Consider the following 27,575-nt stretch of genomic DNA (forward strand, 5'->3'; position numbering starts at 1 on the left):
TAAGATTAAGAAAGCAGGTTCTAAAGTCTGCAATTCCCTAAATATTTTTCTCTTGTGAAAATAAAATAAGCCATAAATTAAAAAAAAGCAAGAAAAGATGAAGTCATAAAATTTGCATATAGGTGGATCAACATGCAAAGTATCATGTTAAGTGAAATGAGTCAGAAAGAGAGGAACAGACATAGAAAGATTGCACTCATTTGTGGAATATAAAGTAACAGAATGGGAGACTAACACCCAAGAATAGTAGAGATGAGTACTAGGAAGTTTACTCCACAGCTTAGAAGCTGGCATCACATGCTCGGGGAAAAGGCAGCTCAGATAGAGAAGGGACCACTAAGTAAAAGCTGCTAGGAAGGCCCGCTCAGGATGGGAGATGCAGACTTAAAGTAGACTATATACCGAACATGATGGCCACTTAATACCTCAACACCCCAAAGGAGAGAGAGAGCAAAAGGAAATGCCCTGCCACAGAGGCAAGGTGGGGTGGGGGGGGAAGAGATGGGGGTGGTGGGAGGGATTCAGGGACCACTGATGGTGGAAAATGGGCACTGGTGGAGGGATGGATACTCGATCATTGTATGACTGAAACACAAGCACGGAAGTTTGTAAGTCTATAACTGTACCTCATGGTGATTCACTAATAATTTTTTTTAAAAAAGAAAAAAAGCAGGTTCAAAACATGACTAGCAAAATAAGTGATTTTGTAGACATACCAAGTCCCCAAACTAGATCTTTGTACTTTTATCTCTTCTAAGAGATATTATTTCTTAAAATTGTCTTGAAGAATATGTACAGAAGCATTACTTGCCACAAAAATAAAAAATCTTTGGGGTCTTTGTGAATAAAGGACATTTATTCAAAGCCTATGTTGCAAAACAATCCTATATTTAAGAACTGTTATTGTAGCACATTTCACAAATTCTGTTCTCTAAAATTGTAGCTGAACTACACCTGACCTCTCCTCTAGAGTAACAGGGTTGCCGACATTTTGTAGTACATGTTCCTCTGAACTTAGCTGAAGTGTGATTACAATTTTTTCCCTTTTATAATTCTCAAGCATTACTTAATAAAATATATTTATGTTTAATTCTAATTCATATACCTGTACACACAAAGCCTCTGTATGTAAACTCTTTTGCTTTTGCTCCAAAAGGAATATGTCACTGTCACTGTCATTGTCATCCCATTGTTCATCGATTTGCTCGAGCGGGCACCAGTAACCATTGTGAGACTTGTTGTTGTTTTTGGCATATCAGATACACCATGGGTAGCTTGTCAGACTCTGCCGTGCGGGCACGATACTCTCGGTAGCTTGCCGGGCTCTCTGAGAGGGTGGAGAAATTGAATGTGGGTCGGCCGCGTGCAAGGCAAACATCCTACCCACTGTGCTATCTATCGCTCCAGTCTTTCTTAAACTATGCACAGCCATTTACCTGGGAGATATTCCCAGAGAGGCACACATGTATACTTGAGCAAACTTTTGCAAATCCAGTGCTATTAACTCCAAACAGAGCACTGATGGCGGGAATCTGCAAGATTACACTTCAAGACACCAACACGTACATATTTTTCATATTGCAGAAATGTATATGAATGGATTTCTATCCAAAAAATCTTTCATTTGGGCTGATTTCCTCTATTATTTCTAAAATGATGTAAAATCCCCATTGTCTACGTGAAGTGTGAACTTCTAGCGTGAAAAGACTCGTCTTATGCGGTCCTTACCAATATGCATTTATAAGTACGTAGTAAATGTCATGCAATGGGAAAAGGAAGGAAATCAGTCCCAAAGCCCGTGCTCCTCAAAATCTAGAGTAGGATTGGGATTTTAAATAATGATCGCAACAGCTTCCATAGTCTGTGGCATGCTGGAAGCATTTCTAATCCAAGATTTAGTAGTTTTTTTCTTAATACAACTTCTTATGCACGCAACTTGCAGAACAACAAATAAATCTCTAATCTGATATGAAAACTCAGGGAGCCATTTCTCTAATTATAACAGCTGGGCAGGAAGAGCTACTGCTGGCATGGAAAAAGCCAGATTTCTAAAGTGGCTCTTTCCAAAGATCATAGGAAAGTGAAGGGTTCACTTGAAAACTAATTATGACTTGGTTTGCAGGGAGAGGAGTAAAGGTCATAAAACTGAGACAGAGGAGCAGAGAAACCCTATTTTCTGCACACTCAGAAAGATAAAAGAAATCAAGGCTAAGAAGAAAGAAGATGTAATGTGAAATTGCATCTGGGCTTACAAATATCTGTAAATAAAAAAATATGTATTTCAGGGCCATTCAGATGGTGGAAGAAACAGAATTGGTATCTAAAGATGAGATGTGTGGCTGGAGCAATAGCACAGTGGGTAGGGCATTTGCCTTGCACGAGGCCGACCCAGGTTCGATCCCCAGCATCCCATATGGTCCCCTGAGCACCGCGAGGAATAGTTTCTGAGCACAGAGCCAGGAGTAACCCCTGTGCACTGCCGGGTGTGACCCAAAAAGCAAAATAGATAGATAGATAGATAGATAGATAGATAGATAGATAGATAGATAGATAGATAGATAGATAAAATAAAATAAAGATGAGATGTGTTTTTCTAGTGGCAAGTAGGACAAAGCCAGAGAGCCCTGGAGAGTGAAGGAAAGAAGGGGTCTTTCGGTTTGCTATGTTTTGTTTTGTCTTTTGCAGAGGGTGGAGGGTTTTGGGTGAGGGGGGTTACATCCACAGCTCTGTGTTCAATGGTCACTCCTGGTGGTACTTGGGGCCCCAAATGTATGGCCAACAATCAAATCTAGACTTCTGCAGACAAAGAACATCGTGCAGACTGTTGGCTATTTCCTTAGCCCCAAAGGGAAAGGAATTTTAAATTTTCCTCAGAGGAGACAATCAATATATGATGGCAACAGTCAGAATAGTAACAAAAACTTTTTAAATAGGGACATTTGGTTAGCAAGAAATTCTATGTGCATGTCCAGCACTTTCCAAACGATTTTTCCAAACTAATTTTTGCTACTCCTGTGAAATACTGTGGACAATTTAGTTAATAAGATTTATCTACAATTTACTTGCCAAATGTATACAACTTATTCTCCGTGTTATCATAAGACCAGAGAAGTAAAAATTTAAAAACAGACTAATTAAAAATGAATGTTATGGTATAAAAAAGGATATAAAAATAAAATCTGAAGTAGTGCCTATTTCTCTAGTGAATATTATGACTAGTTTGAATATGTTCCAGCACTTGGAAAATTGCTAATGAAGGATATAAAAGTAAATTGCACCGAGATTAAATGTCACCTACTGAAAAGTAACCTAAGGGTCTCAGCAAGAAAGCAAATGAAATTGACTAGATCTAGGTCCTTCCCACACACACTTAAAAGTTTTAGAGGATTGAGTTGAACTCAGTAGGTGTTTTCTCCTGAAATTTTTCAATTTTTTTTAATACAAAGTAAACATTAACATTTCATTGAGCCTGACCATCTGGATACCCAGAAAATTTTCAGATACATTGTTTAATGTATCTACATTAAATAGGATGGAAATAATTGCATATTCCTTCATTAGAAAAGAAATATGCAACTGTTCCATATTTGGAGACATAGTGCAGAGATGAATGTGCTCATCCTGCATTCAGCCAGGCTTGGTTCTGTGTCTAATATGGTATATGATCCCCAGAGCAACAGGAGGATCAGCCCCCAGCAGAGAGGCAGGAATAGCCCCTGAGTACCCGCCTGGCCCAAAAATATGAAAGAGGAGAAGGGAAGGAGAGAGAGATAAGGAAAGGGAGAGGAAGAGGGAAAGAATTACAAATGTTAAAAGGAATATGCATTGTCTATAGCTCTGTTGTCCCATTGTTCACCAATTTGCTTGAGTGGGCACCAATAACGTCTCCATTGTGAGACTTGTTGTTACTGTGTTTGGCATATTGAACACGCCATGGGTAGCTTGCCAGGCTCTGCCATGCAGGTGGGATACTCTCAGTAGCTTGTTGGACTCCCTGAGAGGGATGAGGAATCGAACCTGGGTTGGCTGCATGCAAGGCAAACTCCCTACCCGATGTGCTCTTGCTCCAGTCCAAAAGACACAATTTCACATACTAAAACAAATCTCCATATTAAATAGGAAATACTCTTAACATGCATATCTGCCACTTAACACATGTATATCTGCCACTTAACATAGGTGCATTTGCCACTTAACTGCTATTTCCCTAGTACCACCATCATTTCCCTCGTGTAAATGTGAAGAGAACCGTTAGCACTTTAAGTCCGTCACTATTACAACATCCAAAGAGATATTAATTGCAAACCTTATATTTTTGGTATGATATGAAAATTATTTATATATAAATATGTGTATCTTCTCCAAGGGAGTGATAAAATACCTTGTGGGGGAGGATCTGACACATGATACATATATTACCAGGAGCTGAAATATAAGCCTTATTATTATAATCATCAAAATCAAGTTATATTCCCTCTTATTATCTTAAAAATGCAGTTTTAATGAAATCCATTTTCAAGTGAATAAATTCATAAAGCATAAACAAGTTTCTTATAATCATACATAATTTTTAGTTTTATTATAGATGTGTTTATGCAATAGTGACACTTTACATAGTTTCAGGACATTAACAAATGGTACGGAAATGTTACATTACAGGATATGCTCTCCTGTTTTGTTTTCTGTAGGTCAGGTTAGTGTCAGAGTGTAAATAATAAGCAATTGCCTTGCAAGCAGCTGATGCAGTTTCAATCTGGGACATCCCACATGGTCCCCTGAGTCCTCCAGGAGTGATTCCAAAGTCCAGAGCCAGGAGTCAGTCCTGAACACCACTGTGTGTGGCCCCAAACAAATAAACAAAAAGAATAAGGAAAGATGGAAGGAAGAAAGGAAGGAAGGGAGGGAGGGAGGGTGGGAGGGAGGAAGGAAGGAAGGAAGGAAGGAAGGAAGGAAGGAAGGAAGGAAGGAAGGAAGGAAGGAAGGAAGGAAGGAAGGAAGGAAGGAAAGAAGGAAGGGAGGGAGGGAGGGAGGAAGGGAGGAAGAGAGAGAGGAAGGAAGAGAGGGAGGGAGGGAGGAAAAGAGGGAGGGAGGGAGGAAAAGAGGGAGGGAGGGAGGGAGGGAGAGAAGGAAGGAGGGAGGGAGTAAGGAAGGGAGGAAGAGAAAGAGTGAGAGAGAAAGAATATCTTGACCAAAAACCTCTATTTTTTCCTTCTGAATTTTTCTTCTTTTTTTCTGAGCTATTTATTTCTATTTAAAACTCATTAGATTTTGTGAAATTTAGAAAAGAATTTTTATAATTGTGGGATACTACATACTTTGTAGTATGCAGTATTTCAAGAGCCTGAAAAGGTAGACATTTTCCACCCACATCAACCACTTCTGTTTCTGGAGTAGAACTCATGTCGTGTTCTGTGACTGCAGCTTTTATTCACCAATTTTCTCCTATTTTTTAATGGTCCCTCTATTTTCCTGGGATTAACCAGATTTTTTTTTTAGTGATTAGGAGAATGAGGCAAAAGTGGTAAAGACAGAAGCATATAGGACAACATCAGCAAACGAAAAATTGCCGGCAGATTTAATTTCTCCCTGGTGAGAAGATGTGAATAATGTGTAGGCAGCTTGACAGCAGAGTGACAGTGTCTGAATTTAACAGAACAAGGAGCATAATTCTGACCAAACCCACTCTAGGTCTCCAGTTCAGTACGTGTTTAAAGAATTCTAATTTTTTTGAGAATCACTGAGCTCATTAGGGGAGAATCAAAATTAGCATTAAAATGAATTTTTTGAGAAAAGGTGGAAATTATAGGAGAAAAGCAGAGTATAGGGAGAGAAATCCCCCTCGGTTAGTTAGAGAAGTCACGTGGTGTAAGGAATAGAATCCTCTTCCTCTTCATGCCTCTTTATAAATTTCCCATCTTCTCAGAACTCATATTTTTTTCGCCTCTCTATTGAAGCAATTGAATCATTTGATTTATGAGGAGCTCTCAACTCTCAATTCAACTCTTCTACCCTGCCAAGTTTGAGACAGAATGAAAGAAAACAAATTTCCTAGATAACCCATTAGAATCCAGGTTAGGAATAAAGAATATATGTTCACTGAGCTGAGAAAGGAAAAACTAGATCTGTTTCAGCTCTCTGGGAAGCGTGTGTGGTTTCATGTTCTTGGATAATAGGTGAGGACCTCTGATGGAGAAGAAATTGAAAACCCATCAAAAACAGTCATTTATGAGTTGAGTATTCATCTCTTGTGGGATGTGACATCCTCAATTAGGACAGGAGGGATCTGTAAGCACCAGAGCTGTGACAACTGTAGGTACCTGCAAATTCAATAGATGAATTGGAATCTATACAAAGCTCCTATTGGTGAAGGACAAGAACCACATATCCTGTGGGATGTGAGGAAGAGAGGAAGAGAAGGATAGGGTCATATGCAGAATCCAAAACCCACTGTCTAGATGCAAAAGTAGCAGCATAAATTTTTATTAAATAGATATGGTTTTTAAATGATGGCATTCTGAGACTCTAGCCAAAATACATTTAGCTCCACTGGAAATATTACGAGTCATGCTAATGGTCTTTCACTTTGTCATTTTTAAATCTCCAGGTTGCTGACCCAAAATAAATCTCATACTGTGTCATTTTCATCAATAATCTTGACCCTCTGGGGTGCCACATGCCATCTGTTAGGGTAGTAATTTAAGTAAGACAAGTGTTATGCTTTGACCAAAGAGACTGCAGATCTATCTCCTAGTGCCTCTGACTGTGAGTCCATCTGAACATTGTCTTTAATTTGGGGGTACTCCCAAGGAGTGTTTGGGGGGCCAGTGGATAGCCAACTGGACCTGATGTTCAATCTTAAAGCCCAAGGATGCAGTGCTGCCTGAGCTTGCAGTGATGGAGGCTACCAAGGGCTATCAGGACAGGGCACTGTTGGGGTACTGGGGTTGGACCCTGGGAAGCCATGTAGACACTTTCATTGCTCCAGCCAGGAAATCTGTTTTTTGAGGGAATTGGTTCATTGGAAAGCATGAGGAAGTGGGAAGGAAACTCCCCACTAGAGAGGAACTTAGTATAGGACCAAGTTCAAGAGCCCATTTTTTAGTAGAATTTGATAAATTCCAAATAGAAAGTAATTTGACAGGATTAGGTCAATACTTGGAGGTTTTGTTTGCTCCGTATCTTTAGCACTCAGCAATGTTTGGGTGCAGTACATCCCAGCACAAGAGAAAGAATGTGCGTATAGAGAGTATCGCCTAGAAAAGGGCAAACCAGACAGGCGGGCATGGAGAGCCAGAAAATTCCAGGAGTGGGGCAGAACACAGTCTAGCCCAACACCTCATTCTTCTACTCTGGACTCATGACAGTTTCCTATTTATGTTCTCCTATTTTTGTCACCTCATTGATGGATAGCATGAGAGTGAATGCTAGTCAGCCACAGAGAAACTACTGATGGTGGCCTGTCCCAGCGATGGTAGAACACATGTCTGTTAAACTTAGTTCTGAGCATTTTAAATGTTTCTACACAAAATGGACCTCCTTTCTCCATACATAATGTACCTCAAGAGTTCCTGACATCCAAATGTTCATTGTCTACATTTATCCATGCACCAAACAAGGCATGGCTCTGTCTACATAGTTACACATAAAACATTTTGTTTCTGACTTTTACTTGACCTCAATATAGTTCTCTGCATTTCTGGCTTCCTTTGAAGTCAGTCTGACATCTCGGCGGTCCTGTAATGCATGCTGTTTTCTAAGAACATTTTGAATCATGACATTTTCAGGTGGTTCCATCTTTCCAGTTGCCTACTCTTTATGAAACCGTAAGTGGCCCTTGATCCTAATACAAACAGTGTTACTCCTGTTAGCTCTATTTGTAGATATCTACAAATATTCAAATTGTGTGAGGAACTATTCTGAACCATTTATTTGACTGTAAATGTTATTTGAGATCCTGGCAGGAACGTGACTGCACTCCTGGGTAGACAAATTCCTTTAAAGATACCGTGATTGTAAGTTTCCTAAAATGTTGACAAGTGCTGCTGAGACAAGGAGAGGGAGTGGCCCTCACTCCTGGTGACACAGGGTGTCACTGCTAGACAATCTCTGCAGCAGAAGCGTGGGGGTCGGGTGGGGGGAGAACACAGCTGCCCACAGTGATCCCACCATGCCAACTGCACTGCTGGAGAAATTCCAACTTACTCAACACTCTCATAGGCCTGGTGTTGTTTGCTGACCTAAAAGTAATCAGTTGCCACCATGCTTTCAGACATGATCCCAATATGCAAATATCACAGAAGTCATAGTTTAGTATTTCACTTTTCCTTGGGAAACATTTCAAATGCCATCGGCATGTTATAAAAAGTCATTTAGATTGTCATGCCAAGGATCCAAGAGCAGAAATGAATGCTGGTGGCATTCCCTGCTTTGGCGGTATCCTCTACAAGAGGTAGAGACTTTCCCCGCCCATCACACCAAACTCTGACCCAGCAGCAGTCTCTGTAAGAAATCAATTACATAAGGCTTTTGCTTTAGAATAATTATAAACAACTGGATAGCACAGCGGATAGGGCGTTTGCCTTGCACATGGCCGAACCGGGTTAGATTCCTTCGTCCCACTCGGAGTACCCAGCAAGCTACTGAGAGTATCCTGCCCACATGGCAGAGCCTGAAAAGCTCCCCATGGTATATTCAATATGCTAAAAACAGTAACAGCAAGTCTCACAATGGAGATGTTACTGGTGCCTGCTTAAGCAAATCGATGAACAATGGGACTATAGTGCTACAGTGCAACTGAATTTTGATCCTATACTACACCTATACTACACTACAATACTGATGTGTATTGCATTTCTCAAGTACTTAACAACTCAACGTGGCAAAACTGTGTGGGAGAGGAGAACTAAAAGCAAAATAACTACAGATACATATCACAGAATGATTTGCTAGGCAATGAATTCATTGTGTGGAAAGATGATGCCTTCACACATTATTATTATAAAATCATTTGATACAAACCCACGCATGCTAAAGAGTATACAGAATATATACATACATATGTATGCATATATATATAGTATAATTATCTATCTATCTATCTATCTATCTATCTATCTATCTATCTATCTATCTATCTATCTATGTATTCCCCAGTGGTAACATAGTAATGTATTTTGTAGTTCCCCCATTCTGGCATAGATTTATCTTTAACAAACTCACTGTCACTGTCATCACGTTGCTCATCGATTTGTTTGAGCAGGCACCAGTAATGTCTCTCATTGAGAGACTTATTGTTACTGTTTTTGGCATATCCAATACGCAAGGGTAGCTTGCCAGGCTCTGCCTCACGGGCTCCATACTCTCAGTAGCTTGCCGGGCTCTCCGAGAGGGGCGGAGGAATTGAACACGGGTCGGCCATGTGAAAGGCGAACACCCAACCGCTGTGCTATCGCTCCAGCCCAACAAACTACTAGGTAATACAATTAGCAAGAATCATGATCATGATCACGAAATCCCGTTAATCTTCGATTTCTCGAGCGGGCTCAGGAACCTCTCCATTCGTCCTTTCCCTGAGATCTTAGAAGTCTCTCTTGACTTGGCCCTCCCAAAGATGTGGCACTGGAGGCTCTTTCAGGGTCAGCAGAGTGAGATCCAGCTTGTTTCTGGCTTTAGCATATGAATACACCATGGGAAGCTTGCAAGGCTGTCCCATGTGGACAGGAAACTCTCAGAAGCTTGCCAGTTTCTCCCAGAGGGAGAGGTAGACTACAAGATATCGCGGGGCCGTGAAGCCATTAGCAAGAATAATTCACTAATTCATCAAAATTCACGCAGATTTGTGTTTCCGTCATTCCCAGAACTTGAGCCTTATGTTTCATTACCTTCATAGCTTCTCCATCACTATCTTACACATAAGGTGCTCTCACATGTTAAAACATGTGCTTTTCAGATGACTGACCCCAGAACCATCCTGAGTACTACATATGGTCTCCCGAGCACTTCCAGGAATGATTCTTGAGCACAGAGTCAGAAGTAAGCACTGAGCACTGCAAGTGATCCATCCCTCCCCAGTCACCTCAAGTAACCAATAACATATGGTCTACTACTTTTTATTCATGGCATAGTAATTATTTCAAGACACCAAATACTTCTAGGTAGAACACTCATATCAGCAGAAAATGCAATTAGGTATTGAACAGAGTGGTTAAAGACATTTTTCCATGCTTCTTTGGGATCAATGAGGACAGAGCAATTTGCTAGATATGCAGTGTTTCAGTAGACCCTGGGGCATATCTCTTGTTAAGAACATGATTGAAATATCAGATAATTGGAATTAAGTGCTACATTGTGCCACATTTCACAGTTTTCTCCAGTCGTATTTGTCTAATAAAGTTATTACTCATTAAACACTTTAAGTAGCATGATATTTTGTTCCTGATGGCTAGAGTATTCTCATGAGTCTGAGAATTTCAACTGACCATGAGGAATAAAATAAAATCAAACCTAGATGTTGTGGCTCAAAGAACCTGAATATTCCAACACCTTCTGCTATCAGACAATTATGTATTGGCTCCGTGGTTCCTTTACCTTATTTATTTTCTGTTATAATTATTGCATGGATTATGAGTCAAATTTATAATAACTTTGAACGCATTAAAATGCCTGTAAGGCATTATTCTATTTTTTTAAGATAGACACTAAGAAGCGGCTGCCCAAGGCACTGTGTCTGCCCACTCCAATGTGTGAGCCCTCTCATGTAATGCAGCTTTAAATTAAATAAACACTCACTGCTATTTCTCCCGAGTATTCATTTGATTTGGCTAAGTCTATAAAACAGTCTTGCAAAAACTAAAACTGCATTAAGAAAGTAACTAACCCTTTTATGGCATCTGTGGAACCATTTCCTAATAATTTCCTCCTTTATTCTAACATGATATTTCACATTAGAGTTCATTTTTCCTTGGATATTAATAAAATGCCTCTAATCTCATATATAAGTAAAAAAAGCTGTCTAGAGAACTTTACACTAGTTTAAAAGTTGGTTTTTCTGCTACTAATAATGCTAGAAATGAAGAATGTAATTCAAATAAACATGATGTTGGAGTTAGGCAGACTGCTATTACATGGGAGATTTGTCTAAACACCAAATGCTTAATACAAATAATTTTCCGTTGTTTCTAATAATAAATTGATTTATGGATAATTTTTATAACTAAATTAATATTTAATTTAAAATTAATTGTAATAATAAAATTTTATAATTTGGTATATAAAGAAACTGGCAATATTTAAATCATTATCTGGTTAAAAAGTACAATTTTTTCAGACTGGGATAATTGTACCCTCACTTTACCATTTAACACCATCGCAAAGACAGAATGAGTAACAAGTCTTGGCAGAGTATATTCTTGCAGATAAATTTTCATCTTTGCATAGTGCTCATTTAACACGTCTTCTAATAAAAACTGTTGCATGCCACAATGAATATTTAACACCTTTCCCCCCCTAGTTTTTAGACCACACCTGGTGATGCTTAGGGCCTACTCCAGGGACCATGTTTTGCTGGGGACCAAACCAGACCTCCTGCACAAAAAGATGTGGTCCTAGACTTGTGCCCGTCTTCCCCACCTGGAAGCTGTAGTTCTGGAGGCAGTATATTACTATGCTTTTACTCATTATTAGCTACAATAAATATTTCTCCAAAATGGAGACTGAAGTCCTGACCAAGAAATGAACAACTAGAACAGAAGTATTACCATAGAAAACCCTTTCTATCTTCAAGGATCTTTTCTGCACGGAGTCTAGCGTTCAGACACCAGAAACAATGGCATAAGAGGTGCACAGGAAGAGAGGGATGAGTTCGTTCAGGAAGTTCTGTTAATAGGTCATCACTGAGGAGCAATGTTCAGCCATCATACACTCACCATTCATTTATTACATAACATCAAGAAATGCCACTTCTCTCGTGGCTGAAAACAATGTTCAGTATTTGAAAGGTTATTACTTCTCTGTACTGGTTGTACCAGCCTAAAAATAAAGCAAAATAATATTTCCTGTTTTCCAATATAACTCTATTTCCTATTAAGTAAAGTCTTGGATCTGGATTAATGACCAAAAAAACATCTCAGCCTTGTCTGACATGTAGCAATTTCAAAGCTGCACCGAAAAATACCTTGTTCCCATTCAGCCTCTACTTCCACTGGGACAACAAATAGCAACCAATTATCATGTCTTTGGCCACAGTGTGCCATAAAAAGTGACTCATCTCTCTCCATCAAGTATCTTAAGATCTTAAAACTAATATTGAACTCTAAATAAAACTCGAGAGATCCACTATGTTCTTACTCAGAAGTGCATTATGCACCATCCTGTGAAACAAACTTTACACATTATCTTAAGATAAACAACCAATATTCAGTAAAATTCTAAATATTTTACTGAATAAATATTCAGTAAAATTCTAAAGTTTTATGCATAGCATAAAAGTTTTATACTGAATAAATATTCAGTAAAATTCTAAAGTTTTATGCATAGCATAAAACTCTACACAGTGTACATGCATATAATACAAGCAACAGATGTGCATTGTTCAAAATCATTGCACTGCACAAGGGGCTGAAGTCACAGTATGGTGGCGAGGTACTTGCCTAGCACGTGGCAGACTCAGGTTCAATCCCAGGCACCCCGTATTGTTCCCTGAGCATCACCAGGAGTGACTCCTGAGATTATAGAGGCAAGCGTAAGCCCTGAATACCCCTGGTACTAAAAATAAAATAAAAAACAAAACAAAATGCACTACACATGCAACTCACATCTCTAGAAACAAGATTTGTGCGGCCAGGGGCTGAGTTTGTATCTTTTACCGTATTGTCTAGACTCCAGATGCAGTGGTCAGAGGTCAACAAAGTGGTATTAGAAGGGAACTGTGGTCAAATGTGATCATCTTTTCAATAGTATTCTAGCTTAAAATTTTAGTAGATGCAAACCAGTATAAGAAGGAAACAAAAGTGATAATCAATGGAAATGATTTTGCCAAGCTTTAGCATAAATCAATAAAAGGTCAACAGTCAATTTGGTTGTTTAAAACACGTCATTTGTGTGGGGAAAAGAGCATTTTATTCATGTATTCATAATTTATGAATTATTTTTCTAATTAATTACCAGCAAAGAAAAGGGATACAAATTACTTGGGCTGCCTTGGGAAAATTAGAAAAATACTGAATTTATTCTTTGCTCACTCTTTGGGAGTCACATGTGGTAGTCAAAAAGGGCCAGTTTTGTTTTAACATTCACTTCTTCTTCATTGATCATCATGAACTTAAGGTTCACATGTTTTTGTGACCCTAACTGAAAACTTTCAAGCAACTTCTACTACAAAATCTACTACAAGCAAACTCTATAAATAATATCACTGTATCACTGTATCACTGTCATCCTGTTGCTCATCAATTTGCTCGAACGGGCACCAGTAACATCTCCATTGTGAGACTTGTTGTTACTGTTTTTGGCATATCTAATACCCCACGGGTAGCTTGCCAGGCTCTGCGGTGCGGGATACTCTCGGTAGCTTGCCGGACTCTACTAGAGGGATGGAGGAATCGAACCTGGGTAGGCTGTGTGCAAGGCAAATGCCTTACCTGCTATGCAGTGGTGTTTACGATTAATTGATCACAGCCAGTTACAGATAAATAATATAATTAGAAGAAAACCTACCAAATTAAGTTGGGCAGATAATATACAGAAATTTCAGTTATGAGACCTCCTGCATATGCAAACAAATTTCAGAGACTTTGCCATGTATTAAGCTTAGTGTATCTCATATATCTTGGGGGGGATGGCCTTTTGTATATAAAAATATTTTTACCATTTAAGTTGGATGGAAGGCACAATGTGACAAAATATATTTTGAAGATGTTCTTCCACATATTTCTTGCATACGCTTTTATTTTCAGACCTAAGAATTTGCTTCTTGTTAGATAAAAGTTTCGGACTTGGGTCTAGCTGAGAGAGAGCTACCCAGACGGCTCCCTGTGAGAGAATCCTGGCCATGTAGAGAAGGGGATTCAGCTCTAGTGCAGAAATGGGGCTCATGTGTGACGGCTCTGTGGAGCACAGCAACAGCCACCAGAGAAGATTGATCTGTCCCTGCATAGCAGATAAGACCTGTCCCTGCATGGTGACCCAGCAGGGAGGGCCTGGCTGCATTTGACAAGCACCAGGTATCCGACCTTGGGTCCCACCCATCCACCCACCCCCAAGAATTGTCTCCTAACTGCAGCATCTAGCCCCAAATGAGATTGGGTCAGGGCAGAGCGGAGTTGGAAAGGTGGTAGGTCAGTAATGCTCAACTTTATGTGATCGGACCATCCTCTGAAGCCGAGACCCCCTATAAGATCTGTGTGTATTTGGCAATAGAGTGAGGGGCCATCAGCTGTCCCCCAGAGTGGCTTCTCCGGGAACCCGTCATCCTTCACCCCAGCCTGCCTGGACCCGGTGCGCAACATGTCTGGGCACGTTGGGGAAAAGCTGTTCCCCGACAAGGCTCCACTAAAACGAAAATGAGATTGATATGGGAGAAATTGAGGGTTGGGACTTTTATTTTTTTAATTCCTAAGGAACTTGTTTATTTCAGTAGCATTTTTTACAACTGGAAGTACATTCCTATTCAAAGCAATGCAGATTTGTTGGCTCCGGAAACCTGCTCTGGGTGGTCACCCAAGTCAGCCCTCCCAGCTGGTGGACAGGCTCAGGCCTGGCCCTGTCCTGAGCTGGGCAGGATGGACACTGCCAGGATGCACTATCTCCCTGGGTCCTGACTCTGGAGAATAGAAAGATTGGCAGCATGGCTCAGAAAGAAACACCCATATAAATGCCCACATGTAGTAGGATGGCAATGGTGAATACATTTAATGTCCATTTTCTAAGTTGTTCATTTGGGAAAATCAATGAAATGAAACCCATCATCTTAACCTTCACCAGTTAATTTCATTTAAGGCTGAGAGTCAGGGGGTCTGAGAAATGAGGAGGAAGCACCAGCCATCAGATCCAGGCCAAGTCACTCCCCATGTGTCAGCCAGGTGTCATCCCATTTCCCTCCCTTTCCTTTAAAATCTGAAATGCATCCCGACGTCAATGATCAATGTTCTTTTTTTCTTCAGTCTTCAGCATTTACATTCAAACCTTTCTTAGAATCACTAAGATTGGGGTTGCTTGAAGAGAAAGAAATAAAAGAACATCTGACGACTCTTGGAGTACATTAAAGTTGCCCAAATGATCTGAGTGTTAAAAAGGGGTAGAGGGATATTCTTGATAACCTTTCAGTGTCAATATTGCAAGCCACAATGCCCAAAAGGAGAGACAGAAAAAGAGAGAGACAGATACAGAGAGAGAAGAAAAGCCCCTACCATAGAGGCAGCCTGGGGGTGGGGTGACTCGGGGTGATGGAAGGAAACCCAGGGACACTGGTGCTGGGAAATGTGCACTGGTGGAGGGATGGATGCTGGAACAATGTGTGACTGAAACCCAATCATGAACAGCTTTGTAAGGGTCTACCTCACAGTGATTCAATATTTTTTTTAAAAAACCTGCCCAGAATGATTGTGTCCTAAGCACGATTTCAAATTAATCCTTTAAACAAAGTGTTTCCTTGTTGATTTTGTGTTCTGCTACCAGCCTTTAACCTTCCACTTTTGAGAAAACTGCCTGACAGGAAAGAAGCTCTTGAGGAATATCTTTAAGTAACATGTTATATATAATCATTGTGGCCACAAAAGAAATAAATGTTGTCCTTCTGAACACAGGATCTACAGGGAACCAGCTTCTTTAGTATCTGAAATGTTACTATTTACTTCTCAATCAAGACAAATCTTTTCTTTTCCTCCCAAGGTGAAATTAACTGACATGTGAAGCATCTTTATGTGGATTCCAAGAGATTGTGAGAGTTGTGTGCTAAAATGCAAGCCAGGCAAAATGCACTCTGAGGAAAATCACAAATTTCATTTAACAGACTTCACTTTGACCATAGTAGTATTTTATTGCCTGTTTCCACGTCTATAGACCATCAATATACTTGGTCCCGGGTAAGACACTACACACTGCAAACATGAGGTTGATATCTGTAATGCGTACATAAGCTTAAAATTAAGTCCTTCACTTCCTACTTAGATTCTTTCTAAATTTTATTTTTTAATTTTTTTCTTTTTAGTGAATCACCGTGAGGTACAGTTACAGACTTACAGACTTTCGTGCTTCTGTTTCAGTCATAAAATGCTCGAGTGCCCATCCCTCCACAGGTGCCCATTCTCTACCCCCGAGGATCCCCATATCCCTCCCACCCCCCCGCCCCACCCCCTCACCCCACCCTGCCTCTGTGGCAGGGCATTCCCTTTTGTTATCTCTCTCCTTTTGGGTGTTGTGATTTGCAACAGAGGTATGGAGTGGACATCATGTTTGATCTAGTCTACTTTCAGCATGCATCTCCCATCCCAAGCGGGTCCTCCAACCATATTTTACCTGGTGTTCCCTTCTCTATCTGAGCTGCCTTCTCCTCCAGCATGTGAGGCCAGCTTCCAAGCCGTGGAGCAAACCCCTTGGTACTTATCTCTACTATTCTTGGTGCCAGTCTCCCATTCTGTTACTTTATATTCCACAGATGAGTGTAATCTTTCTATGTCTGTCTCTCTTTTTGACTAATTTCACTTAGCATGATACTTTCCATGTTGATCCACTTATATACAAAGGTCATGACTTCATCTTTTCTAACAGCTGCATAATATTTCATTGTGTAGATGAACCAAAGTTTCTTTAATCAGTCATCTGTTCTTGGGCACTAGGATTTTTTCCAGATTCTGGCTACTATAAACAGGGTTGCAATGAACGTACGAGTGCAGATGTCATTTCAACTATACTTTTTTGCATCTCCGGGATATATTCCCAGAAGTGGTATTGCTGGGTCAATTTGGAGCACAAGTTCTAATTTTTTGGGAAGCGTCCATACTGATTTCCAAAAGGACTGAACCAGTCAGCATTCCCACCAACGGTGTAGGAGGGGCCTTTTCTCCCCACATCCACGCCAACAGTGGTTGTTTTTGTTCTTTTGGATGTGTTCTTACTAACTTTTGTTCTTTAAATCTGAGCTTTACTGGAACTTTTTCTTTTGAAAAATTCTACTAAACTTTCCACTAAGTCAACAACACTGAAATCACGAGGAAGGCCAAAACTTTAATAACCGAATTTAAAAGGTGCCTGGCTGGAGCCACATAAAAACAACAAATACCACAGAAATATGACACAAAATCCTATCACAATAATCTCTCTCAATGTCAATGGCCTAAATGCACCCATAAAGAGACACAGAGTGGCAAAATGGATCCAGAAATTAAACCCATCATTCTGCTGCCTGCAAGAAACACACCTGAACAAACAGAGTAAACATAGACTCAAAGTCAAAGGATGGAAAACAATTCTGCAAGCAAACAACCCCCTTTAAAAAGCTGGAGTGGCCATCCTAATATCCGACAACATAGATTTCAGGTTGAAAAAGATTAAAAGGGACAGCAAAGGTCATTTTCTGTTTATCAAGGGATATGTACAACAGGAAGAAATCACACTCTTAAACATATATGCACCTAATGAGCGACCAGCTAAATATTTAAAACAACTCCTAGCAGACTTCAAAGAGGACATCACTAACAGCACAATAGTAGTCGGAGACTTCAATATGGCCTTATCGCCTCTAGATAGATCGACAAGAACAAAACTCAACAAGGAAACACTGACTCTGAAAGAAGAAATTGAAGAGAGAGGCCTAATAGACCTATACAGGGCCTTACACCCCCAAAAGAAAGAATACACATTCTTTTCCAGTGCACACGGAACATTTTCTAAAATAGACCATGTACTGGGCCCCAGAACATACCTCAATAGAATCGGAAAAATAGAAATTGTATCAACCATCTTTTCAGACCACGATGCACTGAAGATAGAAGCTAACCACTCACTGACACAGAGAATCAAGTCAAACACTTGGAAATTAAACAATTCAATGTTGAACAATGAGTGGGTCAGGAAGGAAATCAAGGAAGAAATCAAAAAATACTTAGAAACAAATGAGAATGAAGACACGAGCTGCCAAAACCTATGGGACGCAGCTAAAGCCGTGTTAAGGGGAAAATTTATAGCTCTCCAAGCATTCCTCAGGAAGGAAGAAAGGGCCCACATAGACAGCCTGACTTCACAACTCAAGACCTTAGAAAAGGACCAGAAAAAGGAACCCAAACCAGATCGAAGGAAAGAAATAATAAAAATTAGAGCAGAAATTAATGACATGGAAACCAAAAAGACAATCCGAAAGATCAATGAAACAAAGAGCTGGTTCTTCGAGAAAATAAACAAGATTGATAAACCGCTAGCAAGACTCACAAAGAAAGAAAGAGAAAGAACCCTAATAAATCGAATCAGAAATAAAAAGGGGGACATCATAACAGAAACCAGTGAGATTCAAAAGATCATTAGAGACTACTTCGAAAGTCTATATGCCACAAAACAGGAGAACCTAAAAGAAATGGATGGATTCCTCGATTCCTACAATCTCCCAAGACTGAACAAAGAAGACTTGGAATACTTGAATAGACCCATCAATGTTAAGGAAATTGAAACTGTGATCAAAAACCTCCCCAAAAGCAAAAGCCAGGCCCAGATGGTTTCACTGGCGAATTCTTCCAAACATTTAAAGAAGACCTGCTGCCTGTTTTCCTCAAACTTTTCCAGGAAATTGAAAAAACAGGAAATCTCCCAAACAGTTTCTATGAAGCACACATCTCCCTAATACCAAAAGCAAACAAATACACCACTAAGAAAGAAAATTACAGACCAATATCCCTGATGAACACCGATGCGAAGATCCTCAACAAAATACTGGCAAATAGGATCCAACAACTCATCAAAAAGATCATACATCACGACCAAGTGGGATTCATCCCGGGGATGCAAGGATGGTTTAACATTCGGAAATCAATCAACATAATCCACCAAATCAATAAAAGCAAAGATAAAAACCATATGATCATATCAATAGATGCAGAGAAAGCATTTGACAAGATCCAACATCCTTTCATGATGAAAACCCTCGACAAAATGGGGTTTGGAGGAACTTTCCTCAAGATAGTCGAAGCCATCTATCACAAGCCTACGGCAAGCATTATCCTCAACGGGGAAAAACTAAGGGCCTTTCCTCTGAGATCGGGCACAAGACAAGGATGCCCACTCTCACCACTCCTCTTCAATATAGTACTGGAAGTACTTGTGATAGCTATTAGACAAGAAAAAGAGATTAAGGGCATCCAGATAGGAAAGGAAGAAATCAAACTCTCACTATTTGCAGATGATATGATACTATATCTAGAGAAGCCTAAAACCTCTACTAAGAAACTCTTAGAAACAATAGACTTATACAGTAAAGTTGCAGGCTACAAAATCAATACCCCAAAATCCATGGCCTTCATATATGCAAACAATGAGGCAGAGGAAAGGGACATAAAAAAAGCAATCCCATTCACAATCGTGCCCCAGAAAATCAAGTACCTCAGAATCAGCTTAACCAAGGAAGTAAAAGACCTCTACAAAGAAAAGTACAAAACGCTACTCCATGAAATCAAAGAGGACATGAGGAAATGGAAACATATACCCTGCTCGTGGATAGGGAGAATCAATGTTGTCAAAATGGCAATACTCCCCAAAGTATTATACAGATTCAACGCGATCCCTATAAGTATACCCATGACATTCTTCAAAGAAATGGATCAAGCAATCTTAAAATTCATATGGAACAACAAACGTCCAAGGATAGCTAAAACAATTCTTGGGAAAAAGACGATGGGAGGCATCACCCTCCCCAACCTCAATCTTTACTACAAAGCAGTAACAATTAAAACAGCATGGTACTGGAACAAAGGCAGAGCCATAGACCAATGGAACAGGGTGGAATACCCTTACACACAACCCCAAATGTATGATCATCTAATCTTTGATAAGGGAGCAAGAGATGTGAAGTGGAGCAAGGAAAGCCTCTTTAACAAATGGTGCTGGCACAACTGGACAACCACATGCAAAAAAATGGACGTAGACCTTGACCTGACACCATGCACAAAAGTCAGATCAAAATGGATTAAAGACCTCAACATTAGACCACAAACCATAAGGTACATTGAAGACAAGGTCGGCAAAACCCTCCACGATATTGAAGATAAAGGTATCTTCAAAGGTGACACAGAACTAAGCAATCTAGTAAAAACAGAGATCAACAAATGGGACTACATTAAACTAAAAAGCTTCTGCACCGCAAAAGATACAGTGACCAGGATCCAAAGACTATCCACAAAATGGGAAAGGATATTTACACAATACCCATCAGATAAGGGGTTGATATCAATGGTATATAAAGCACTGGTTGAACTCTACAAGAAGAAAACATCCAACCCCATCAAAAAATGGGGCGAAGAAATGAACAGAAACTTTACCAAAGAAGAAATACGAATGGCCAAAAAGCACATGAAAAAGTGCTCTACATCACTAATCATCAGAGAGATGCAGATCAAAACAACCACAAGATACCACCTCACACAACAGAGACTAGCGCACATCCAAAAGAACAAAAGCAACCGCTGTTGGAGAGGATGTGGCGAGAAAGGGACCCTTCTACACTGCTGGTGGGAATGCCGACTGGTTCAGCCCTTCTGGAAAACAATATGGACGATTCTCAAAAAATTAGAAATTGAGCTCCCATTTGACCCAGCAATACCACTGCTGGGAATATATCCCAGAGAGGCAAAAAAGTATAATCGAAATGGCATCTGCACATGTATGTTCATCGCAGCACTGTTTACAATAGCCAGAATCTGGAAAAAACCCGAATGCCCTAAAACGGATGACTGGTTGAGGAAACTTTGGTACATCTATACAATGGAATACTATGCAGCTATTAGAAAAAAGGAGGTCACAAATTTTTTATTTAAGTGGATCGGCATGAAAAGTTTCATGCTAAGTGAAATGAGTCAGAAAGAGAGAGACAGACATAGAAAGATTGCACTCATCTATGACATATAGAATAACAGAGTGGGAGACTAACACCCAAGAATTGTAGAAACAACTACCAGGAGGTTGACTCCATGACTTGGAGGCTGGCCTCACATTCTGGGGAAAGGGCAACTCAGAGAAGGGATCACCAACTATAATGTAGTCGAAGGCCATGTGGGAGAAGGGAGTTGCGGGCTGAATGAGGGCTAGAGACTGAGCACAGTGGCCACTCAACACCTTTATTGCAAACCACAACAGCTAATTAGAGGGAGAGAACAGAAGGGAATGCCCTGCCACAGTGACAGGGTGGGGTGGGGGGAGATGGGATTGGGGAGGTTGGGAGGGATGCTGGGTTTACTGGTGGTGGAGTATGGGCACTGGTGAAGGGATGGGTTCCCGAACTATGTATGGGGGAAGCATAAGCACAGATGTGTATAAATCCGTAACTGTACCCTCATGGTGATTCATTAATTAAAAATAAATAAATTTATTATTAAAAAAAATAAAAAAAATAAAAGGTGCCTGGCAAGATGGCTGTGATAGGGGGGCAGTAGGAGAGAGACCCTGGGAACACAGGTGGGGGGAAGTTGACACTGTGGCGGGATGAGTGCTTTTTATATGGCAAAAGCCCAAGTATAAAGAACTGTGATTCACGGTGCTTCAATAAAATAAAATGTTGAAGAAAAAAATAAAGATTTTAAAAGATTCTATTCAACTTCATTAAAAATTCCTTGCTAGGAATAATTAAGATTGTTCTGGCTTTTAAAATGGGAAAATTCTATGACGTGTATAATAAACTTCAAGAATTTAAACTTCTACTATGGAATATCTAATATTTCCCACACAAATATAATTTTACAAATCCGGGGAGGGGTTGGGCCACACCAAGCAATGCTCAAGGATTACTCCTAGCAGATCTGCACTCAGGAAGCACTTCTGATGGTGTTCCTGGGTATGTACAGGATACCAGGATAAAATCAGGCTCAGATACACACCAAGGAAAAATTCTCTATCTGCTGTACTATCGATGTCCCCAATTTTGTACAATTTTAATCTCAGGTAAACATTTTTGGTTTTGATACTTCAATTAGCCCCAGCATTTATCTTTAATTTTCTTCCATAATCAACAAAGAAAACATCTTTCGAACTATACTTCTTAATGATTTCCCCCAAATGAAGTTTTTTCCCCTTGGTGATAATTCTTTTTACGGTTTTCATTACATCATCATGTGTATCTAACTTCTTGTTAGAACAGGCGCCAGACCATATTATGAACAATGTCTGGCACATGGATGCAGCATACTGAGAAGTTAAAAAAAATGCACATTATCGAGTCAGACTAATAATGCTCAAGTCCTGTCTTTTCTATTTACTACCTGGGTGATTTTGCACAGATTCTTAAACACTCTGTACATCAGTCTGCTCATTTTAATGGCATTTACTTAATAAGATTGCTGTGAGAATTAAATGAGCTAAGGCTAATAGAATAGTGCCAGACAGAATATACCAAATAAATAAAACCATCATTATTCCTCTGTAAGTAGAGCTATTATTATATGGTGTAATAATTGTTATACCACGCTATAAAGAACTGAATGTGGGAAAAAAAAGCATTTCTTTTTTTAAAAAATATTTTCAGAGGTAAACATGCTCCCAAGAAATGCTCAGGGGGACCAGGACCATTCCCAGGGATGATTCGGCAAATCAAACTGGTCGGTTCAAAGCTAAGGTCCAAGGGTACCGTGCTCTGTAGTCCTGCAGAAACCAGGCACTGTCAGGACTGTTCCTGAAGGGGTCTCAGGGGCAATGCAGTTCCAGTGAACAAACCAGGGACCAGCACAAGCAAAACACATACCCCTGAGTCCTATAGCTTCAGCCTAGCCCTTAAAATTAGGAGCATTGGAAGTCTATGCTTCATGACATTGAAATAAACAGACCACTTTACTACGGAGCATCGGGGGAGACTGAGAATTCACTTCATTCTCATGTGCCTTTCCTACAGGGTAGCTCGGCACTGGGCAGAGAGCAATTCTAAGTAGAGTGGCCTTAAGGGACACGCTGGTTGGCACGCCTTTTACCAGGTCTGAAGGAAGGTTATTAAAAAAAGATGGGAAGAGGAGAAAACAGATCTGTAACTCAGATAATCAATGCACAAAAGGGTGGCCTTGCAGCCTTGTGCCTGGAGAGGGCATGAGTGTTAACACTGGCCTCTGGTAAGACTCACGTCCTCTTTGGCACAGGTGCTGGGCCCTGTCCTGTCTCTGGGACCTGACTTTCTGAAGGGATGGAAACGCTTAAGCTACCAAAGATGTCTCAGGCCTTTCCTGGCTGCTTCTCTTATTCCTGCCATGCCGTACTGGTTAGATGTTATCCCCAAACCCAGTCTTTACACTGGAGAGTAAGACACATACTCAAGTTTGCACATCAACACCAAAAACTTCAACACGATGATAGCCCTGTTAGCTAAAGCATGATAAAAGAAAAAATGGGAAAAAATGTTTCATATCACGTCTCAACTTAAAAGTTAAGTTCATGAAAATTAATTTCAAGAAAACAATATATTAAAGCACACATCGTGATCTTCTCATCGAAAAATTAAAAAGCATGTCCCTCTGTGGCAAACAAGATAATGACTTCTCTTCCTCCCGACATCCACTCATCCACCCGAGGACAGCAACAAGATAAACTCAAAAACAAAATTGCAGGCTGTAGGCTTCTAGTAATAATTTTCAGACATCCCCGAGATGACTTGGGGGAATAGAAAGAAACAAAAGCAACAGAAGAAACATCAAATCAATCTAACTAACTTGAATCAGAATTAAGGCATCTCTAGAAAATCATCTCTTCCTGACAGGATTGTGCCTGAGGGGCCGGCAGGGAAGCTGACCTGTGGGGCTCGTACTAGCTGCATATGCATCGTGTGTAATAGAGCATCATTTGCATCATCCAGGATCCACATCTGTATGAAGAACAGCCTTCGGGGAACTCAGCTGAAGCTTCCAAAATCACAAGGCCTGCATGATTAGGCTCCCCAAAGGGAATCCACAGTTCACCTGTAATTTCCTTCCAACAGGATTTTCCAGATTTGCTAAAGAAACTCAGCACAACCCGTGGGAAGCCCCAAATGCTTCAGCTTCTGCTTTATAGTTGGTTGTTTGGAGGGGAGTGTGCTGTGTGCAAGCTTAGATGCAGTTCTTAAAATTAATAATAATTAACAATCCAAAGCTTGAAAGAACTACAATGAAGGCCATACTCCAACCCAAATGAGAGAGTTTTCCTTTGAGGAAACGACTTCAGTCATTCATATTTGCTCCAGGGTTAAAGGCGAGAGCTACTTTTGTGTAAGTCTCATTCGCCTGAAACTATGCCATAATTCAAATCTAATATATCATCATAGATTTCTACCACACATGTGACTGTGAATTATTTATATTCAGTAGAAGTTCTAAAAAGGCTACATAACTAGAAGACTGTTGTAACATAGCAACATAAACTATGTTCTAATATGACTTAACATAAGCTATAGAGATTTACTTAGATTTAAATTAAAGTCAAGAATTTTCTCTACAGAATATTTATACAATTAAGTTATTTGAATTTACTTCAGCTATCTTAGTATCCAGAATTTTTTAATAAAAAATTGTCTTTATTTAAAGAATATTTTTTAATAACACATCTTTTTTTAACAAAAATGATCTCTAAAAGAAGTACATTTGCGAATTGAAATTAAGTAATAATACTAACATCAGCTCCTTCAAAATTTCTTATTTTTCTGTGAACTGGTCACTTAAAAATAGAGCAACTGGAGGCCAAAGAGATAGTGCAACGTTAGGGCACTTGCCAACCCTGGGTTCAATCAATCAATGTGGACAACCTGGGTTCAATCTCCAGCATCCCATATAGTCCCTGGAGCCCTGCCAGGAGTTCTCCCTGAGCACAGAGCTAGGAGTAATGACTTGGTACAACTGTATATAGCCCCAAATACAAGACAAATTATATTTAGCAAATACATAGTTCCAAGATGTATTATTTCTCTTTTGTAGAACCTAGTAATATTATGACATTCTGATGAATAATGAACAAGAGTTTCCTTCATAAAAGATCAGTGACTAGAGAGCCAGAGACCTTCTTCACTCTGGCTTCTCTGCCATGGTCACTTAACAAACATTGGGTACCAATGTAAATATTTTATTTATGTTGGTACCGTGTGACTTACTGATGGGTAGAGGTAACCTTCTCCATTCATGGCTATATACAACCCTGTCTTCACGCCCTGGATGGCAACAACACGAAGTCCCACCGGTATGAGGTTGAACAGTGCTGTAAAGAGAAATAAGAGTCAGTTGTGAGTGCAGAGGAAAGCACCATACTCTCTCTCTCTCTCTCTCTCTCTCTGTCTCTCTCTCTCTCCCCCCTCTCTCCCCATCTTTTTGTCTCACTCTCTGTCTCTGTCTCACTCTCTTCCTTGCTCTCATTCTCTCTCCCTCTCTCTCCTTTCATTCAATAAACACCATCTTTGGTACAACCTCTTGAGAAGTTCCAGTTAATTTAATTTCCTTTTATTTCTCTTTATCACTAAGGGGTTTTTGCTTCGAGACCCAGACTTGGCTCCTCAGAGCTCATCGGTCCTTTTGAAGTGCTGTGTGGAGAGAGGGGTGGTAATAAGCAGGGCCATGCAACGGGGTGCTCATGCCTCGAGCTCTGACTTCACATACTGTGCAGTGAAATCAGCCATGAGGACTCTCAAAGAGCAGCATGTCCGAATACCAGTTTGCCTGTAGATTCTGCCACCAGCAAGAGTAGCTGCTGTGCTCCACCATGGGACATGGTGGAGGCTAGAAGCTAAATATCCCAAACAGAATCACTCCTGTGGAAGCAGCGAGCTAGGCAGGCACAGCCACCACAAAGCAGGGCACACCTGCCAATGTGCTAAATTTAGAATGAAGTAATTAAGCTGAATGGCAGACAAATTTGGGGACTATTTTCTTTATTAATATTTCATAAAACCAGGAGCAAAAACTAAAATAGAAGAGGGCAAGTTACTTAACTTGCCCAATGTTGAGATAGAAACTCCATGTTTGTTTCCAGGTTGTGTTTCTTCCTTATTTTCACAATAGCACAGCTGGTTGGGCATTTGCCTTGCATGCGGCCAACCCGGGTTTGATTCCTCTGTCCCTCTCGAAAGCCCTGTAAGCTAACGAGAGTATCTCGCTCACACGGCAGAGCCTGGCAAGCTACCCATGGTGTATTCAATATGCCAAAAACAGTAACATGTCTCACAATGGAGAAGTTACTGGTGCCCGCTCAAGCAAATCTATGAGGAACAGGATGACAGTGACAGTGATACAGTGATCGATCACAAAATTATTTTATGTACATTTCAGAGTGTAGAGAGCAGTATAATCATTGATTTTTAAAAATATTTTATTTTAGCTTTGGGGCCACACCTGGTAGTGCTCAGGGTTTACTCCTGTCTCTGTGCTCAAGGATTACCCCTAGCAGTGCTCAGAAGACTGTATGCAGTGCTGTGGATTGAATTTGCATCAGCAATGTGCAAGGCAACCCACTGTACTATCTCTCTGGCCCAATAAGTTATTTTTATATATTACTGATATATCTTTAATTCATTTTCAGGTCAGTGTTCTGTGGTAATTGTTCAGTGGTGGTGAGGCATTGTTCTTAGTGATATTTGCTTGAATATTGTGTAGATTTTATTAAAGGTACATTTAAAGGAGTTAGTTCACCACAGCAAGGCAATCCACTTCATGTTCTCATTAGATTCAGTCTCATTTGAAGTAACAGAGCTAGGTCAGAATTGCTATTGTATGCATCAGATGTGTCAATAATTGATAGAGGGCTAGGTCTACATTTTAATTCCATGATGCAGAAAGAATTTTTAAAAAGTGGGGTGGGATTTTTATTTGATCTATCCGTCTATTCTGTAAGTAATTCAAATGGGTTTGATAATTTGTGTTCTAATTAATTTGTACACATACTTCTTTTCTCTAAGGTGGAGGAAGTTGTTCCCTCTCTCTCTCTGAAATATTGCATGTTGCTGATCCCAAGATCTTAAGTTCTAGTGCTACACTAAATGACAATGGCTATGACAATGGCTGGCCAGGGCTTTGTATAACAATTTCCAGGAAGAACTCAGGGCTGGGTAAATGGTAGATTTGACAATGCAACTTCCATGAACTGTACTCCCTGAGATTCTCGGTATTTGGACTAGTGTTTTGGAAGAGTGAAGAATATATTTGTCTATTTCCAATATTTAATACTAACATGCATCAGGAGGGACTGAGTATTATGAGATCCTTGTGCTACTGTAGTTCAGTATTCTCTTAATGTGGGAGAAGGCCATTGGCTATTTTCACTCATGTCTAGAACACCTGACATATTCTCCCTTTATATTTTGAAAGAATGGACACCATTATTTATAATTTCTGACTTGTGTACAAATGCTTGAGGTGTAGGGCTGGGTTATAATTGTATATCTATGTGTA

At 40.0% G+C, this 27,575-nt stretch overlaps 1 protein-coding gene across 3 annotated transcripts in view; it reads right to left on the minus strand.

Annotated features, from left to right (window-relative positions):
- Positions 1-27,575, minus strand: part of FGF14 (fibroblast growth factor 14) — a 622,206-nt gene that overhangs the window by 113,871 nt on the left and 480,760 nt on the right. For all 3 annotated transcript variants that reach the window (XM_004614047.2, XM_055135066.1, XM_004614048.2), the window contains exon 3: positions 25,289-25,392. In XM_004614047.2, coding sequence (XP_004614104.1) covers positions 25,289-25,392 — 104 coding nt within the window. The remainder of the gene's footprint in view (positions 1-25,288; positions 25,393-27,575) is intronic.

This window comes from Sorex araneus, chromosome 1, assembly GCF_027595985.1.
Source record: "Sorex araneus isolate mSorAra2 chromosome 1, mSorAra2.pri, whole genome shotgun sequence".
Lineage (NCBI taxonomy): Eukaryota > Metazoa > Chordata > Mammalia > Eulipotyphla > Soricidae > Sorex > Sorex araneus.